The 17,818-nt window shown below is 38.7% G+C and overlaps 1 protein-coding gene across 5 annotated transcripts in view; it reads left to right on the top strand.

Moving 5' to 3' along the window:
* Nucleotides 1-17,818, top strand: part of GLRA3 (glycine receptor alpha 3) — a 197,423-nt gene that overhangs the window by 82,290 nt on the left and 97,315 nt on the right. Inside the window, exons 1-2 of one of the 5 annotated variants that reach the window (XM_051832429.2) lie at nucleotides 16,518-16,593; nucleotides 16,943-16,983. The exons of the other annotated variants lie outside the window; for them this stretch is intronic. Coding sequence (XP_051688389.1) covers nucleotides 16,981-16,983 — 3 coding nt within the window. The 5' untranslated portion in view covers nucleotides 16,518-16,593; nucleotides 16,943-16,980. Of the gene's footprint in view, nucleotides 1-16,517; nucleotides 16,594-16,942; nucleotides 16,984-17,818 lie in introns of those variants that run through there. 5 annotated transcript variants of the gene reach the window in all.

Below are 17,818 nucleotides of genomic sequence, written 5' to 3'. Positions count from 1 at the left end.
GATGGATGGAAAGGCAGGGTGGGAGAAAATAGCTATACCCTCAGCAAACTTGGAAGGAAGAGTTGCTTCTGCTAACACAGGAGCAGTGGAATTTTGCTGCACGAGATATTTGGAATTTTCTAAACCTTTCCAATTTTTGCTATTCTACTATTATATGCTTTGTTCTTTCCCAATTAATGAGATAACATTCATATGTGTCACACGGCAAGCAGGTGAATATAATATATTTTTAGTCTTGTAACCTACAGATTCATCCTTCTGTCAATCAAGGGAACTTCAAAGTTTTTGAAAAAGGAATTGGAAGATAAAATTATTTTGGTGAAAAAAATTTAGATTCTTATAATGTTTTGTTTGTGATATGCATTTTCCATAAACTTTTTGAAATTTTTTCATATTCTTATCTTTCCTTTCTTGTATTCCCTCTTTTTAACATTTAAATATCTTAATTATCTTCCTAAAATTTAAGGTTTCCCTGAACAACCTGTTTACTTACCTTGACTTGTTCTTTTTTGCTCATTCTGCCTTCCACTATTCCACTCCTCATTGTCATGATCTCTTATTTTGCTATTATGTCACATGACCATCCTTGTGTTCCTTAGGGTAGGAAAGCAATTTTTCCCTGAGGAAAGAACCACAAAGATCGAATTGAGAATATTTGCTAGCCACTAAAAGAACATATCATACCAAAAGTCATAACATATGTAGTTTCATTACAATTATGTAAAAAATATATTCGAAATATAACCCAGATAGTCCTAAAATCTTCAGCTTTAAGATTTTATTCTTCCTAAGTTCATTTATCATCCAAAGTGCCGTCACTTTTAAAAATACCCCATTTTGTGTTAAGTTTTCAATTAAAAATTACAGAAACATTAACTAATTGTAAACATCTATTTAAATAACATCCCAATTTTGGGGATGATTAATGTTTTTAAAATGCCCTAGATGTCTATAAGAATAACTTGATGGGGCTCTGGCTTACAAAATCATAATGGTTCACTTAAATAAATATAAACAAAATTTGAAAATTTGGGAGGAAACTGAAAAAACCATGCAAACAGTAACAAACTTCACTATAATTTTACCATAAATTATCCTGTCATATACATTTCAATCAAGTGATTGAACCTAGCATCGTCAATAATGAGACATGGCAACATGATACGCCACTGACATGTTGCAGAGAGAGGCCACAGCATCTTTTTTATGACATTCTCATTAAAAAGATATTATACCAGTTAATTTATGAGAGAATATCAGACTAACCCAAATTGGGAGAAATTCTGCAAATTGATTGACTGAAATTCTTCCAAAAATGTCAAGGACATTAAAGACAAAACAAGATGGAGACACTGTCACATATTGAAAGTCAATATAGACTCCTAGGTTAGATCCTAAGAAAAAATGATGTTAGGGGGAAACCTTATGAAACTTAAAAAGTTTTGCAAGCAAGTTAATAATATTGTACCCTGGCGATTTTTGGTTTTGAAAACAAAACTGTGGATTAATAAAATACTAACGTTAGGGGAAGCCGAGTGAAGGATTGTACAGTAACTCTACCTTTTTGTGACTTTTTGTACTTCTAAAATTGGAAGGGAGGAAATACCTTATTTCTGGATTTCCCCAAGAAATATTTTATTCCACAACATATGCAGCATTTCCTATAATCAAATAGGTTGGTTTTTTGTTGCTATTAAATGGGAAAGACAAAGGAAATGAAAATGCCGACAGAATGAGCATTCAATGATGTGATATCTCTCTCCTATGTTATTACACTTTCCCTCAACTTTGTTCCTTGGACATAGAGTGGGTTTCGTAGAGAACAGGTACCTCAAGAAAGAGAATGATGTAGTCACAGCAATTTCCTTTCAATAATTTGTGTTGTTCTGGGAGAGTGCATGGAACACCAGTAGACAGGTTTTGAGGGCTATCATTGGTTTGTTGCAATCATGAAACTTTATAATTTCACATGGCTCATATTGCAAGTCTGAATCTCCATCTACCTCCCTTTAGTCTCAAAACAGATGAAAAAGCAAACATCTAACACAAAAGTGAGAGGTATATTTTCTTCTTAAATTTCTCCATGAGTTGAGCAGGGTCTTACCCTACAAAAGCCCAGCAGTTATTTGATTTAGAAGGAATATATTTTTGTAATTCTCCTTCCTTTCCAGAGCTTCTATTTCTTAAAACTTATTAGGGGTAAATTGCTTGTCCTTGACAGTTCAGTACCACAGTTATTGTGGAATATGTTATAAAACTGAATTCATTCTGAACAATTCAGTATTCAAAGCCAGCTTTAGTCCTCTTACTCCTCAAATCATATTTCTCAAAATAGCTCATTAAAATCATTGAACAATACACTCCCAACCAAATGAATTAGGTAAGCCCTTGGTCAATATGCATGCAATTACTGAACTGCTGTTCAATTCTATTTTCTCAGATTTCTAGTGAAGAATATTTCGTGCAATTTTAAATATTATTATGTTCCTATTTCTCTTTTTTTTAACAAAAGAATTATTTAAATATATGTGTCGTGCCATACTTGATTTACTTTTGGTTTTGCTTTTGTTTTTTAAATCATTATTCTTATAAAAACCATGCTAGGGAATTTCTAACTAATGCCAATTATTCTGTGTGTCTGAGAAAAACAAAATGTATCTATTTTGAGTCAAATCTAAATAAAACTCAGACAAGAACAAATAATATCTGACCTCATGCAGTTTTAGATTTATTATTCTTACATTCTGCCACATAAGAAAATGTCATCCTAGTCTTTTCACCAAATGCTTTGGAACAATTTATCATCCATGCAAAAGAAAGAAAAATGAATCCCAACACATATTCATAACTTATACAAAAAATAACTCACAGTGGACCCCATATACAAACATGAAACCTAAAATGATAAAATTTTTAGAAGTAAACAAAAACATAGGAGAAAATCTTTGTGACCTTGGATTAGGCAACACTTTCTTAGATATAATATCAAAAGCATAACTTAAAAATAAATAATGAATATTATGCACATTTTTATAGTTGTAAACTTTAACCTGTGAATATTCTTTTTTTTTTTTTTTTTTTTGACAGGCAGAGTGGACAGTGAGAGAGAGAGACGGAGAGAAAGGTCTTCCTTTGCCGTTGGTTCACCCTCCAATGGCCGCCGCGGCCGGCGCGCTGCGGCCGGCGCACCACACCGATCCGATGGCAGGAGCCAGGAGCCAGGTGCTTTTCCTGGTCTCCCATGCGGTGCAGGGCCCAAGCACCTGGGCCATCCTCCACTGCACTCCCGGGCCACAGCAGAGAGCTGGCCTGGAAGAGGGGCAACCGGGACAGAATCCGGCGCCCCGACCGGGACTAGAACCCGGTGTGCCGGCGCCGCTAGGCGGAGGATTAGCCTAGTGAGCCGCGGTGCCGGCCTAACCTGTGAATATTCTTAACAGAAGAATAAACAAACTACATGCTATGAAAAAAATATTTGCCAATCGCAAATTGCACGTCTGACAAAGGATATATATCCAGAACATTCTAACAATTGTAAACACATAATAATAAAAAGAAAAAATGATTTTATTTAGAAAATTATTAAAGCATTTCACCAAAACGATAAATTGTGAATAAGCCTAAAAAGCTGCTCAATATTTTTACCCATTAACAAAATGAACATGTATGAAAACAGTGGTTTACCACTACACATATTTTAGAAAATCTTGAATTAAATAAAAATATTTAAAAACTTGAGAATAGCAAATGCTAATTGTAACTCTTTTTTTTTTTTTTTTTTTTTGACAGGCAGAGTGGACAGTGAGAGAGAGAGACAGAGAGAAAGGTCTTCCTTTGCCGTTGGTTCACCCTCCAACGGCGCCCTGCGGCCGGCGCACCGCGCTGATCCGATGGCAGGAGCCAGGAGCCAGGTGCTTTTTCCTGGTCTCCCATGGGGTGCAGGGTCCAAGCACCTGGGCCATCCTCCACTGCACTCCCTGGCCACAGCAGAGAGCTGGCCTGGAAGAGGGGCAACCGGGACTGAATCCGGAGCCCCGACCGGGACTAGAACCCGGTGTGCCGGCGCCGCTAGGCGAGGATTAGCCTAGTGAGCCGCGGCGCCAGCTTAATTGTAACTCTTATGTATTGTTGGTGAAAGCACAAATTATATAACCACTCTAGAAAGCAGTTTTGCATTTCTTTTGTAAGCATATATTAATATGACTCAGTAATCTCCTTGCTGGGTACTTACTTAAGAGAAGTAGAACCTTGTGGTCATATAAATATCTGTAGCAGTTTTGCATTTCTTTTGTAAGCGTATATTAATATGACTCAGTAATCTCTTTGCTGGGTACTTACTTAAGAGAAGTAGAACCTTGTGGTCATATAAATATCTGTAGCAATTTTGCATTTCTTTTGTAAGCGTATATTAATATGACTCAGTAATCTCTTTGCTGGGTACTTAAGAGAAGTAGAACCTTGTGGTCATATAAATATCTGTAGACAAATGTATTAGGAAAAGAGGCACAGAACAGACAGCAGACAGAATATGAACTCGCAGCCAGACTGAATTTATTCAGAGAAAATAAATCCTCAGAGATCGACCAACTGCCATCATGCTCACAGAATGAACACATGGCAGAAGCCTGGACCCCAGCAGTCTGGGCCCTTTTATATCTCAGGTGGTCTAGGGGTGGGTATGAGGGGTAGTAAGAGATGGGATTCTTCATACTGGTTCTTCAGGTTTGGCCAAATGGCTTCCAAACCTGGGGAACAATGCAGGAGGTGGCGTGGGGGAACAATACAAGGTTCTAGATGGAACTGATCTCTTGAAAGAAGGCAGGGGTAACAAGAAACATAAAATGGCTTAAGCTTATGTCCCTGTTCCAACAATCCTGACTCTGAGTATAGGTAAGGAGATGGGGCACTGGTTTCCTTCTGGCTACTTCCTACTGATTTGGGGCATAGCCGTGAGGTGAGGGTCATTACTCAGGATTGGATTGACTGAACAACTTGCGTTGTTCCTGTGTGGTGGCTTGGGATATAGCAGCATTCATTCTTGTAAGAATCTTTGGAATAAGTTAATTACACATGGTAGAAATAGGAGCACTATGATTATAAGGACAAAAGGAAATATTAGAGACATTTCTTATGGTGGATAAAATGGCCAAAATGAGGAGGACAAAGTGGAAAATAGGAAAGCAAGAGTCCCATCCAGTTGGTGAAAAGACAGGTGTATGCCTGGTTGCCACAGGGAAAGAACACTCCCACTTTATTTAGTGAATACGTGCTGGCAAGGAGCTGTAGGATAGAGTTAGTCTAGCCTCCTTCTGTTCCTGGCCTCCCTCATTTCCTCTTTCTGCTTATGGAAACCCTAGGCTGCTGTCAGTGGCGTGGGCGAGGACTGAAGTTGAGTCCCTTGAGCTGAATAGGGGCGGAGTGGGGACCCATGGTCAAGACAGGCTTCCAACAAGTGGCTTCTTGGAGGAGCTGCAGCACTAGCTCACAAAAACTGTCTCCATTAGAGGTTTCATGTGCGTGGCCATCTAGAATTTTTTTGCCTGGAGCAAATGAATCTAACAAGCAGATTAAATACCCAGGGTCTAAAACTAAGGACAGAGTCATTACTAGAGGAACTAAGAAAGGTGCTGTCCAAACCAGGAGGGAGCTTTTCCATTGAAAGGCAAATAGAAACTGACAGGAGGGACTTGATAATAATCAGATGGGCGTTAAGGCCTGGCAAAGTATATATGAGGTCCAGATCTGTCTATCTCCTCACATGTGGTACTGCATAGACATCATAAGGGGGATGTGAACTTCCTTAAGGAAGGCACCCTGTTACCTTCCATTACCTAACTGGCCTGGGAAGAGATCTGGCCTGCAATAGTTTAGTATCAAATAGGTGCCAATTCTAAAAGCAAATTTACAGCTCTGCCTTAATTGTTTCTGACTTTAGGCTGTTCTCCTGATGGCGACTGTTACTTTGGAATCTGAGCTTTTCTCAGCTTTGGGACATGCTCGGGCTGACTTGCCCCAATTGGTAGAGTTGGAAACATACCAGGGGATTCCAATTCAATCCCATCAAGGTGGCATGTGCCAATGCCATCTCACTACTCCAAGTGATCAATTTCAGTTCACAATTGATCATAATGAAAGGACTAAGAGTCAAAGGGAGCACATAAACAAGTCTAGTATCTGCTAACACCAACCGATAGAATAAATAAAGGGGAGAGTGATCCAACATGGGAAGTGAGATACTCAGCAGACTCATAGAATGGCGGATGTCCTAAATAGCACTCTGGCATCAGAATCAGCCCTAAAGGCACTCGGATCTGGCTGAAAAGCCCATGAGAGTATTTCAGGCATGGAAAGCCAAGACACTCTGGCAAAAAGATCTCTGTGAGTGAGATCCCAGTGGAAAGAACAGGTCTTCAAAGAGGGAGGTGCCTTTCTCTGAAGGGAGGAGAGAACCTCCACTTTGACTATGACCGTGTCTAAACAAGATAAGAGTCGGAGAACTCAAGGGGCTTCCATAGCCTTGGAAACTCATAACTGGTGCATAGGGAGATTACTGATGCCATAAACAGGAGTGTCAATTGGTAAAGTCAACAACAGGAGTCACTGTGCACTTACTCCTCATGTAGGATCTCGGTCCTTAACGTGCTGTACACTGAGGCTTAATGCTATAACGAGTACTCAAACAGTATATTTCACTTTGTGTTTCTATGGGGGTGCAAACGACTGAAATCTTTACTTAATGTACACTAAACTGATCTTCTGTAAAAAAAAAAAAAAAAAAGAAAGAAATTTTCAATTCCCAACTTGACTCTCACTGGGATTAAACATGACAATAGGTCTGATCTGATTTCATCATCATTTAAAAAAAATCATCTATTATTTTTCACTTTATGTTTCTGTGTGGGAGCAAACTGTTGAAATACTTACTTAAGTCTGCAGTTCTGACCTAGGAGTATTTCAATACCCAGGACAGTTCTGTTTCCAGTGGCTTGGCTCTTGGCAGAACTTTCGGTGCTCTTCAAGAGCTGGCTTCTGTCACGACAGTTGCTTGCCCAATGCCGCGACTCCTCATATCAAAAACAGGTCCCATTTGGGGGTGGACTGGCTTTGTTGGAGCTCCTTATTAGCAGATTGCCATGTAAAGGAACCATTAATTGGCCTTCCACCTATCCTTACATTGTTGCTGCTGCCTCACTCCTCTTTCTCCTGGTCTCTGTTGAAGTAGAACACAGAACACAAAGGAAGCCTTTAGGAATGTCAGCCAGGTGGGGCTAATCCATCCCTAATCATGGGTAGACTGAGCTAGGTACTGATACACACTAAGCTCTTCTGGAAACACCCTACACATACACCCAAAATAATGCTTTACTGGGTTTCTGATTATTTACTCTGCCTAACATGTTGGAACTATCTGTCATGCAACTCAAGTTGTACCTTTCCTTACAATTTTCTGATGCTTATAAAGCACTGATTTTTCCAATGAAAAATGTGATTTTCAGGATTTTGGCTTGCATGTTTTCAACATTCAGGATTTTGTTCTTTGGGGATTGTGTGTTTTTGGTGATTTTAGACTAAGGATTTTTATCTTTCAGAATTTCAACCTTCACAATCAGTATTATGTCTTTTGGGATTATGATGGGCACTGGATGTGAAGTACATTGCAGTCAACTGGTTCATAGACCAAATCTAAGCAAGTATATCCTTCCAAATATTCCATAAAGGCCCAGTCCTGCTCCCTGAAAACGATTATTTCTGCATCTTGATTTCATCATCTAAGCTCTTGGTTCTATCTTCTGTGTCATAGTTTCCTTTCTGCAAAAAATAAACTACCTTTGCTGTTGAAGCCTTTTCATACAGCTTTCTGCTCAAAGCAGCTTATGAGTCTTGCAGGCTGTTTGTATTTAGAACTATCATTGTCCATTTTAATTTAAGCTAATCATGCTTTTACTACTCTAATTTTCATAAGTTATTTTTTTTTTATTTTTTTTGACAGGCAGAGTGGACAGTGAGAGAGAGAGAGACAGAGAGAAAGGTCTTCCTTTGCCGTTGGTTCACCCTCCAATGGCCACCGCGGCCAGCGCGATGTGGCCGGCGCACCGCGCTGATCCAATGGCAGGAGCCAGGAGCCAGGTGCTTTTCCTGGTCTCCCATGGGGTGCAGGGCCCAAGCACCTGGGCCATCCTCCACTGCACTCCCGGGCCACAGCAGAGGGCTGGCCTGGAAGAGGAGCAACCGGGACAGAATGCGGCGCCCCGACCGGGACTAGAACCCGGTGTGCCGGCGCCGCTAGGCGGAGGATTAGCCTAGTGAGCCGTGGCGCCGGCCATAAGTTATTTTTTAAACATTTATTCATTTACTTGAAAGGCAGAGCTACACAGAGTCAGAGGCAGAAAGAGAGGTCTTCCATCTGCTGGTTCACTACCCAAATAGCTGCAATGGCCAAGGCTGCACTGATCTGAAGCCAGGAGCCAGGAGCTTCCTCTGGGTCTCCCACAAGAGTACAGGACCCAAGGACTTGGGCTTTCCCAGGCCACAGCAGAGAGCTGGATGGGAAGCAGAGCAGCTGGGACTTGAATTGGTGCCTATATAGGATGCCTACACTGCAGGCAGCAGCTTTACCTGTTATGCCATAGCACCGGCCCCAATGATGTTTTTGCAGACTTCCTAATTGAGAAAATTTGTGTGCCTCTTTTCACTCAGAAGTGTAAACAAAGGTGTCACAGCCACATCCTTTTGAATATATTTACCTTAAGCTCATAAAAATACACTAAGTGGAAATTTCATACTTTTGCCTGGAAATCTTAGTCAAATGCAACAGTTCATTAACTGCATTTTCTTTTTTTCACATGACTGAAATGACAGTGTTGCCACACTTTCTGCTCCCCAAAATGAAAAGATGAGTCTATCCACATTCTCTATATAATATATAATATTATATATAATAAATGATAATATTCTATATTACTATAGAATATATGATAAGTTTTCTTCATCTCTTTAACCATTACAACAATATCCTCACAGCTTTTGTAAGCCTCAACATGCTGACTCCTTCCAAGGTCAATGGCTCATATTTTAAAATATTTTTTCCTTACAGTAACACCTATTTTCACTTATCTAATTCCATTTTAGTCTTTGCTATATAACAAAGTGCTCTAAAATTTAGTAGCTTATAAAAGCATGTACCCTATTAAATTTCATAATGTTTTATGTCAAAGATTTGGGCAAGGCTCATTGGATCTTTTCCACATGGTTTCAACAGAAGTCACCCAAGGTTATTCAGCAAGTGGATGAACATTATATCTGAGAGAAAACAATCTGTCACCATAAAAGAGATAGTATCATTTGCACTAAGCAGTGTGTTGTATATCATGGTGAATAACTTTGAGAGTGCTAGGTCTGAATGAAAATTAGGAGGACCTCAACTTTTGTTCTCCTGTAATTTGACACTAATAAAGATGCTTACTTTACTCTGTTACTTCTCATCAGTTAAAATAATTTTCCTGTCATTGTATTAGTCAGCTCTTCATCATTACAACTAAATTCCTAAGACATGCTACTTAGGAAGGGAGATTTATTTCAGCTCATACTGGTTTTCCATTGGCCTGGCATCTGATGAAGAAAATTGGTGATATAACGCCTACAGAGGAAGGAGCACATTGTGAACTAGGAAGCAGAGAGAGAGGTGAACACACTCAACCATGTCTCTATACCTAGTGCTGTCACCATTACTCAGTCATGGGAACAACACACCAGCAACCGAATACAATCTAATCACCTCCCAAGTACCCCAACTTCAGACAGCAATTAGATTGTTTCCACCCATAAGCAATTAACTGCTAACACTGATTCATTGATCATTAATAAAACTTTGGAAGGGTGGTGCTGTGGCTCAGTAGTTTAATCCACTGCTTGTGGCAGTGGCATCTCATATGGCACAGGTTCTAGTCCCAGCTGCTCCTCTTCTGATTCAGCTCTCTGCTATAGCCTGGGAAAGCAATAGATGATGGCCCAGGCTCTTGGGCCCTGCACCCAAGTGGTAGACTCAGAAGAAGATCCTAGCTCCTGGCTTTGGATTGACTCAACTCCTGCCATTGTGGCCATTTGGGGAGAGAATCAGCAGATGGAAGACTTTTCTCTGTCTTTCCCTCTCACTGTCTGTAACTATACCTCTCAAATAAATAAAATCTTAAAAAAAAAAAAAAGACTTTGGAGACCAAGCCTTTAAAACATGTTTGTCAGATAACAAACTAATATTCAAGCCATATCAATCAAGAAAGTATTCAAGTATAAACAGCAAATTAATTCTTTACAGAAAAAAATGTACCAAAAGATTCAGAAATAGGCCCAGTCAGGGGCCAGTTTCATGGCACTGTGTAAAGATAGTGTTTGTGATTTCTACATCCATCTCACAATGCCAGTTTGAGTCTTGTGATAAGACTCTGCTACTCATCCAACTTCCTGATAATATGCCTGTGATGCAGCACAGAATAATTCTTGGGCCCCTGCCAGCAATGTGGAAGACCAGGATGGAATTCATGGCTCCTGGTTTCAGCCAGGCTGTTGCAGGGATTTGGGGAGTGAGCCAGTAGATGGAAGATCATTCTCTCTCTCTCTTCCCTCTTTTCTGTAAACCTGATTTTCAAATAAACAAACTAAATAAATAAATCTTTTAAAAAAAGAAATAAGATGGGACAAATTTATAACATGGAAATGAAATAACTGTAAATAAATATTCCAAAAATTTTAGCATCAACATTAAGCTAAAACAACTCTAGGATTTCATTCATTAAAATACTAATGTCCTTGAGTTTTACATATTCAAATAGAAGATAAAATAACAGGTTGCCAAATGTTTTACATCAAAATGGAAACACTGTAATTTGGCAAATTTTACTTGTGATAATACTCTACATACAAATACTTTTAAATGCTTATTCAAAATGTTAAATATCTTTAAGTCAAGAAGCATTAATTTGGTTATATTGTCTTCCCAAGTAACAAAATATCTGATTTATTTCATTTTTCTTTAATTTGGATTTTCATGGGTTGCATACATATAATTTAAATAATTAATGTTAAATCATTTTTTAGGAAAATATTGGAAATTTTAGATTTTTATTTATTAATTTGAGAGGTAGAGTTACAGACACTTGGAGGGAGAGAGAGAAAGGTCTTTCATCTACTGGTTCATGCCCAAATGGTTACAACAGCTGGAGCTGGGTCAATCCAAAACCAGGAGCCAGGAGCTTCTTCCAGGTCACTCATACACTTGCAGGAGCCCAATTACTTGGGCCATCTTCCACTGTTTTCCCAGGCCCTTGCAGAGAGCTGGATCAGAAGAGGAGCAGCTGGGAATAGAACCAATGCCCATATGGGATGCCAGCACTGCAGGTGGAGGATTAACCTACTGTGCCACAGCGCTGGCTTCCTGGAATGCTTTATTGCAATGTTAAGCTTGGATATCAAAACATCTTTATTTGAAATTGCTTTTTTAAGGTAAAAAATTCATATATTTCATAAATACAGGTTTAGGAACATAGTGATACTTTCCACACTATCCTCTCTCCCTCCTGTGCTCCTACCCTTCCTTCTCCTTTCTGTCATATTCCCTCTGTTAATTTTTACAATGATCTATGTTCAGTTTACTTTATAATCATAAGATTAATCCTCCACCAAGTAAAATGTTCAACAAATAGTAAGAAGAGAAAAACACTGTTCCTCAGTAAAGATAAGGAATAATCATCGAATCTCAAAGTGTCAATTTAACTCCTATACATTAGATTTTTGGTACTCTATTAGTTACTATAGATCAGGGAAGACGTATGGTATTTGTCTTTTGGAGGTTAGCTTATTTCACTAAATATAATGGTCTACAGTTGCATCCATTTTGTTGCAAAAGACAGGATTTCATTCTTTTTTACAGTTGAATAGTATCGCATAGCATATATGCTACATTTTCTTTATCCAGTCATCAGTTGATAGACATCTGGGTTGATTCCATATCTTACCTATTGTGAGTGGAGCTGCAAGAACACAGGAGTACCAAGAAATGATTTTTCTCTATTATGGTTAGTTATGTCCTTCTTCAGATAACTCTTTCATATACTGATTTCATTTTGCTTGGGTAAATTCCTAGGAGTAGGATGGCTGGGTCATATGGTAGATCTGTTTTCAGATTTCTGTGGAATCTTCATACTGTCTCCATAATGGCTGTACTAGTTTTCATTCTCACCAACAGTGGATTAGTGTGCCTTTTTCTTTACACCTTCACCAACATAATTGTTTGTTGATCTCTGTATGAGACTCATTCTAACTGGGGAGAGGTGAAACCTTATTGTGGTTTTAATTTACATTTCCCTGATAACTAGTGATCCTGAGCATATCTTTGTGTGTCTGTTAGCCACTTGAATTTAATTAAACCTTTGAAAATGACTGCTCATGTGTTTTGTCCATTTTTTAACTAGATTGTTTTATTGGTGAATTTCTTGATCTCTTTATAGATCCTGGATATTAATCCCTTTTCAGTTGCATAATGTGAAAATATTTTCTCCAATTCTGTCGGTTGCCTCTTAACTTTGTTGAGTGTTTCCTTTGCATTGCCAAAATATCTTAGCTTAATGTAATCCCTATTGTCTATTTTAGCTTTGATAGTCTGGCTTCTGGAGTCTTTTCCAAGAAGTCTTTGCTTATGCCAATGTCCTGCAGAGTTTAACCAATGGTTTCCACTACTAATTTGATAATATCAGGTCATAGGTATAGACCCTTGATCAACTGTGAGTTAATTTTGTATACGGTGTAAAGTGGGGATTTTGTTCATACTTCTGCCTGTGGAGATCCAATTTTCCCAGCGCCATGTATTGAAGAGACTGTCTTTTCTCCAGGGCTTGATTTCAACTCTTTGTCGAGGATTAGATGGTTGTAGATGTGTAATTTCTGGGGTTTCTATTCTGTTTCATTTGTCTGTATGTCTATTTTTGTAACAGTACAAGGCTATTTTGATTATAATTGCTCAGTAGGATGTTTTGAAATCTGGTATTGTGATTTCTCCAGCTTTTTTGTTTGTTTGTTTGTTTAAGAATGCTTTAGTTATTCAGCATCTCGTGTTTCCATATGAATTTTAGCTGTATTTTTTCTAGATTTGAAAAGAATGTTGTTGGTATTTTAATTGTCATTACATTGAATTTGTAAGTTGCTTCTGGTAGTATGGAAATTTCGATGATATTAATTCTTCCAATCCATGAACATGGAAGATTTTTCCCATTTTTTGTGTCTTTTCTTTATTTTTAATGTTTTGTAATTTTCATTATAGAGATCTTTCACATCCTTGAATAAATTTACTCTAAGGTATTTAAATTTACTTGTAGCTATTGTGAATGGTACTGACTTTCAGGTTCTTTCTCAGTCATGGCATTGTCTGTGTATTCAAAGGCTACTGATTGTTGCTGTTGGTTTTATAACCTGCAAATTTTACCAAACTCTCTTATGAGTTCCAGTAGTCTCTCAGTGGAGTCTTTTGGTTTCTGCATATATGGGATCATGTCATCTGCAAAGAGGGATACTTGACTTCCTCCCTTCCTTTATATCTCTTTGATTTTTTTTTTTCATTCTTAATGGTTCTGGCTAAAATGTATAGAACTTATTGAACAGGAATGATGAGAGTGGGCAAACTTGTCTGATTCCAGATCTTAGTGAAAATATGATGCTGGTTGTGGATATGTCACAGTCCCTTGATTATGTTTGTCTTTTCCATGTATACTCAATTTGCTTGAGGATTTTTATCATGGAAGAATGTTATATTTTATCAAGTGTTTTCTCTGCATCTTTTGAGATAATCATGTGGTTTTAGTTCTTCTGTTTATTTTATGTGATGTTTCACATTTATTGATTTGCATATGTTGAAACATTTGTGCATAACAGGGATAAATCTCACTTCTTCTGAGTGACTTATTTTTCTTATATGCTGTTAGGTTAGATTAGCTGGTGTTTTGTTGAGGGTTTCTGAATCTATATTCATCAGGGATTTTTATAGTTCTGTTTGTTGTATTTTTTTCTGGTTTTTGAATTAATGTGATGCTGGCATCATAGAAGGAGTTTGAGAGTATTCCTTTCCTTTCTTTTTTTAATTTTTTTAAAAGATTTATTTAATTATTTGAAAGTCAGAGTCACCCAGAGAGAGGAGAGGTTGAGAGAGAGAGAGAGAGAGAGAGAGAGAGAGAGAGAGGCCTTCCATCTGCTGGTTCACTCCCCAATTGGCTGCACAGACTACGCTGTGTTGGTCCGAAGCCAGGAGCCAGGAGCTTCTCCCAGGTCTCCCATGTGGGTGCAGAGGCACAAGGACTTGGGCCATCTTCTACTGCCTTCCCAGGCCACAGCAGAGAGCTGGATAGGAAGTAGAGCATCCGGGTCTCGAACCAGTGCCCATATGAGATGCCGGCACTTCAGGCCAGCGCATTAACCCACTGTGCCACAGTGCGGGCCCCTCCTTTCCTTTCAATTATTCTGAATAGCTTGAAAAGAATTTGAGTTATTTCTTCTTTTAAATCTGGTAAAATTCAGCAGTGAAGCCATCTGGTCCTGAGCTTTTGGTGTGATTAACTTTAAGTAGCAATAAAATCAAACAAGAGAGTATGATCTATCATAGAATGAATGGATTTGTGATGTAAATTTCAGTTCGTAAAACAAAACAGTATTTTCCTGTGTGCTTGCCCTAAACCAGGGGAAACATACAAGCTTCCTCTTCCTACTTGGGGTTACAGCAAATGGAACGAGTAGGAATTTAGGTCCTGATAAGCGAACAATAAAATGATGCAGAAGTTGTGTGATTGTTTTCTACTGGCTATAGATTCGTTTGCACAACTTGCTGTGAAGGAGAGAGGACATTTCACCTGGTGGTCTAGTCCAGTTTTAAAGGCTAGTACTTAGGCACACAATTTGAAAACAAATGGGAATGGAATAAGAACGGAAGAAGTGAGCTTGGGAGGCAGAAGGGATGGCTGGATGAATGAAGTCTTGTTGCTGTGCAACACCTTAAGGCAGTGAAGACCTTGATACTTTACAATCGAAGAGCAACATAGATAATCACATTTCATTTACAATGACCAGTTGCTGGAAGTATTGGCTCTGAGAGGTGCTTACTTTGAAAGCCAACCATTCCCAAATCAGATGAAACATATTAGTTGAAAGAAATCTCCAACTTTTATTCCAATGAACAAAGTTGACCTCTCTAGCAATTCTAACATCGGATTACAGGGATAGAGCAGTGTTTAAACAGAATATTGATTTCTAACATCTACTATTACAATTTTCAATATTGTTATTATTTTTTTTGACAGGCAGAGTTAGACAGTGAGAGAGAGAGAGAGACAGAGAGAAGGGTCTTCCTTCCGTTGGTTCACCCCCCCAAATGGCTGCTACGGCTGTCACGTTGTGCCCATCCAAAGCCAGGAGCCAGGTGCTTCCTCCTGGTCTCTCATGTAGGTGTAGAGCCTAAGCACTTGGGCCATCCTCCACTGCCTTCCCAGGCCACAGCAGAGAACTGGACTGGAAGAGGAGCAATGGGGACAGAATCCAGCGCCCCAACCGGGACTAGAACCCAGGGTACCAGCGCCGCAGGCAGAGGATTAGCCTAGTAAGCCGTGGCGCCAGCCCAATATTATTTTTACCCAGAAGTTACTGAATGAAAAATAGAGTGCTATTTCATTGATTGAACATATTTTATGTTGTAACCAACCCTTCATAGTTCTGTTTACAGGACTGGGATATAATTAGTTGGTTTTTTTTTTTTTTTGAAAAGTTTTGGTAATTTTAAAATAATTTTACCTCTTTGTTTTTTAATTTTTAATTTTTATTTATTTATTTATTTTTGACAGCAGAGTTAGACAGTGAGAGACAGAAAGAAAGGTCTTCCTTCTGTTGGTTCACCCCCTAAATGGCCACGAGGGCCGGCGCCCTGCACAGATCCGAAGCCAGGAGCCAGGTGCTTCCTCCTGGTCTCCCATGCGGGTGCAGGGCCCAAGCACTTGGGCCATCCTCCACTGCACTCCCTGGCAACATCAGAGAGCAGGACTGGAAGAGGAGCAACTGAGATAGAATCCCACACCCCAACCGGGACTATAACCTGGGGTGCCGGCGCCACAGGCAGAGGATTAGCCAAGTGAGCCACGGTGCCTGCCTAATTTTACTTCTTTCTGAGAGAGTAACTAAACATATGGATACTGAAGAACTTGGGGAGAAACTTGAGGTAACCTTTCTAAGCTTCTAAATAGTTTTTATAAAATGGCTTTCATCCCTGTTGGGTTAGAGACTGAGAATTGAAAGGCACTTCCCCAATGAGCAATTATTTCAGAATCAGTGGCCCCAGATGACCACTCTCCCTGTGGCAGGGTTCATAGAGCAGATGGTTCAGGCAACACAGGGGATATTAGAGAGCTGATGTTAGAAACAATTATTCCACCAGGGAGAATTAGTGTTCTGTTCTTTGTGATGCATGGAACTTAGGTTGTACACTTTTTCAGAATTGAGAAATCTTATAAAATAAAATTAGCAAGGCATGTGTTAGGGAGTTTGAACTTTGTTCTTATTCCTTTGACAAAGGTAAGCTATTTTCTGATCATTTAGAAATTAACCAGGATCTCTGATAAGGACTCTTTAAAACAGGAAAGATTCTGGGTTCACCCTTTTGTTTGCACAATTTCAAAAATGTTCAGGGTTCACAAGTACTGAATGAGTCTTAAACAGTTATTTTTGAAATTTTAAATATAATTCTTTAATAAGGATATTTCCTACTCATTGTTAATTTACAGGCAAATAAAATCTAAACTGTGAAGACTGTTAAAATTTGAGTTTCTAGGTTTTCAGTACATTATCTAGTCTTATTTTAAATGATAGCCTTAAACAAAGACCTAAATGTGTTAAGAAACATGATACTTCTCGTTTTTTATAGAAGGAGCTCCACAATGGATATAGGATAGCATTTTGACCATGGTGAGAGATAAAAACAAATTTTTCATTTTACGATTTATAAACTAAAACAGAAGGATGCTTAATGTCTTGTTAGTTTAATTTTGGAGCCGAAAGTGTTCCTAGAAGATCTGAAATTGTGTCTATAAAGTTTATTACTAGTATTAATAACATAATAATAAAGAGATTCAATGAAATTTTGCTTTATATATTACAGCTTGAAAGTATTTTATTTTGGCCTAAGTGTAAGGAACAATTACATACAGTTCAGGGGTAGAAAAAATGCTATGGCTTAAAAATACTTAAAAAATTCTATTGTACATCTTATGAAGTAGTTCAAATGGAAATTCTCTACGAGTAAGTTATCTTTCCTGGCAGGGATGTTGACAACTTGTCCTCATTAGCTTCCTCCTATCTATAAGGCAGAGTCTGATTATAGCCCAGTCACAAATTCCTCTGGGGGTATTTAGGGCACATGCTGTGAAATGGCAAAGGAAACGAAAACTGGCCACCAACCATGAGCTGAACTTCATAGTGTTCTGAACTATTTTGTAAGAGAAGATGGCCTCACCTTGGCTTGAGAAAGCATCCCCATTTAGTTTCTACAGATCCTTGACTGGTGAGATTTCCACATTATCATGAACTCTCTGATAAAAAGCTGATGTGAGCTCTACTCTGTTATCACCTTTAAAGAGACTTAGGGCATCTTCAGAAAATATTGTCTGCTATGTAACTCTGGTTGCAGTTAGACGAAGATGGTGATTTCAGTGGACAGCGTTGACTCAGGGGATACACAGAATTATAGCATTCAGTATGATCTCTGAATTTTACCTATCTGTAAGAGAAACAGTTTTAACTG

Source organism: Oryctolagus cuniculus, chromosome 2 (assembly GCF_964237555.1).
Source record: "Oryctolagus cuniculus chromosome 2, mOryCun1.1, whole genome shotgun sequence".
NCBI classification, from domain to species: Eukaryota; Metazoa; Chordata; class Mammalia; order Lagomorpha; family Leporidae; genus Oryctolagus; species Oryctolagus cuniculus.
Note: the sequence above shows the minus strand (reverse complement) of the source record. Positions and strands in the feature narration are given on the sequence as shown.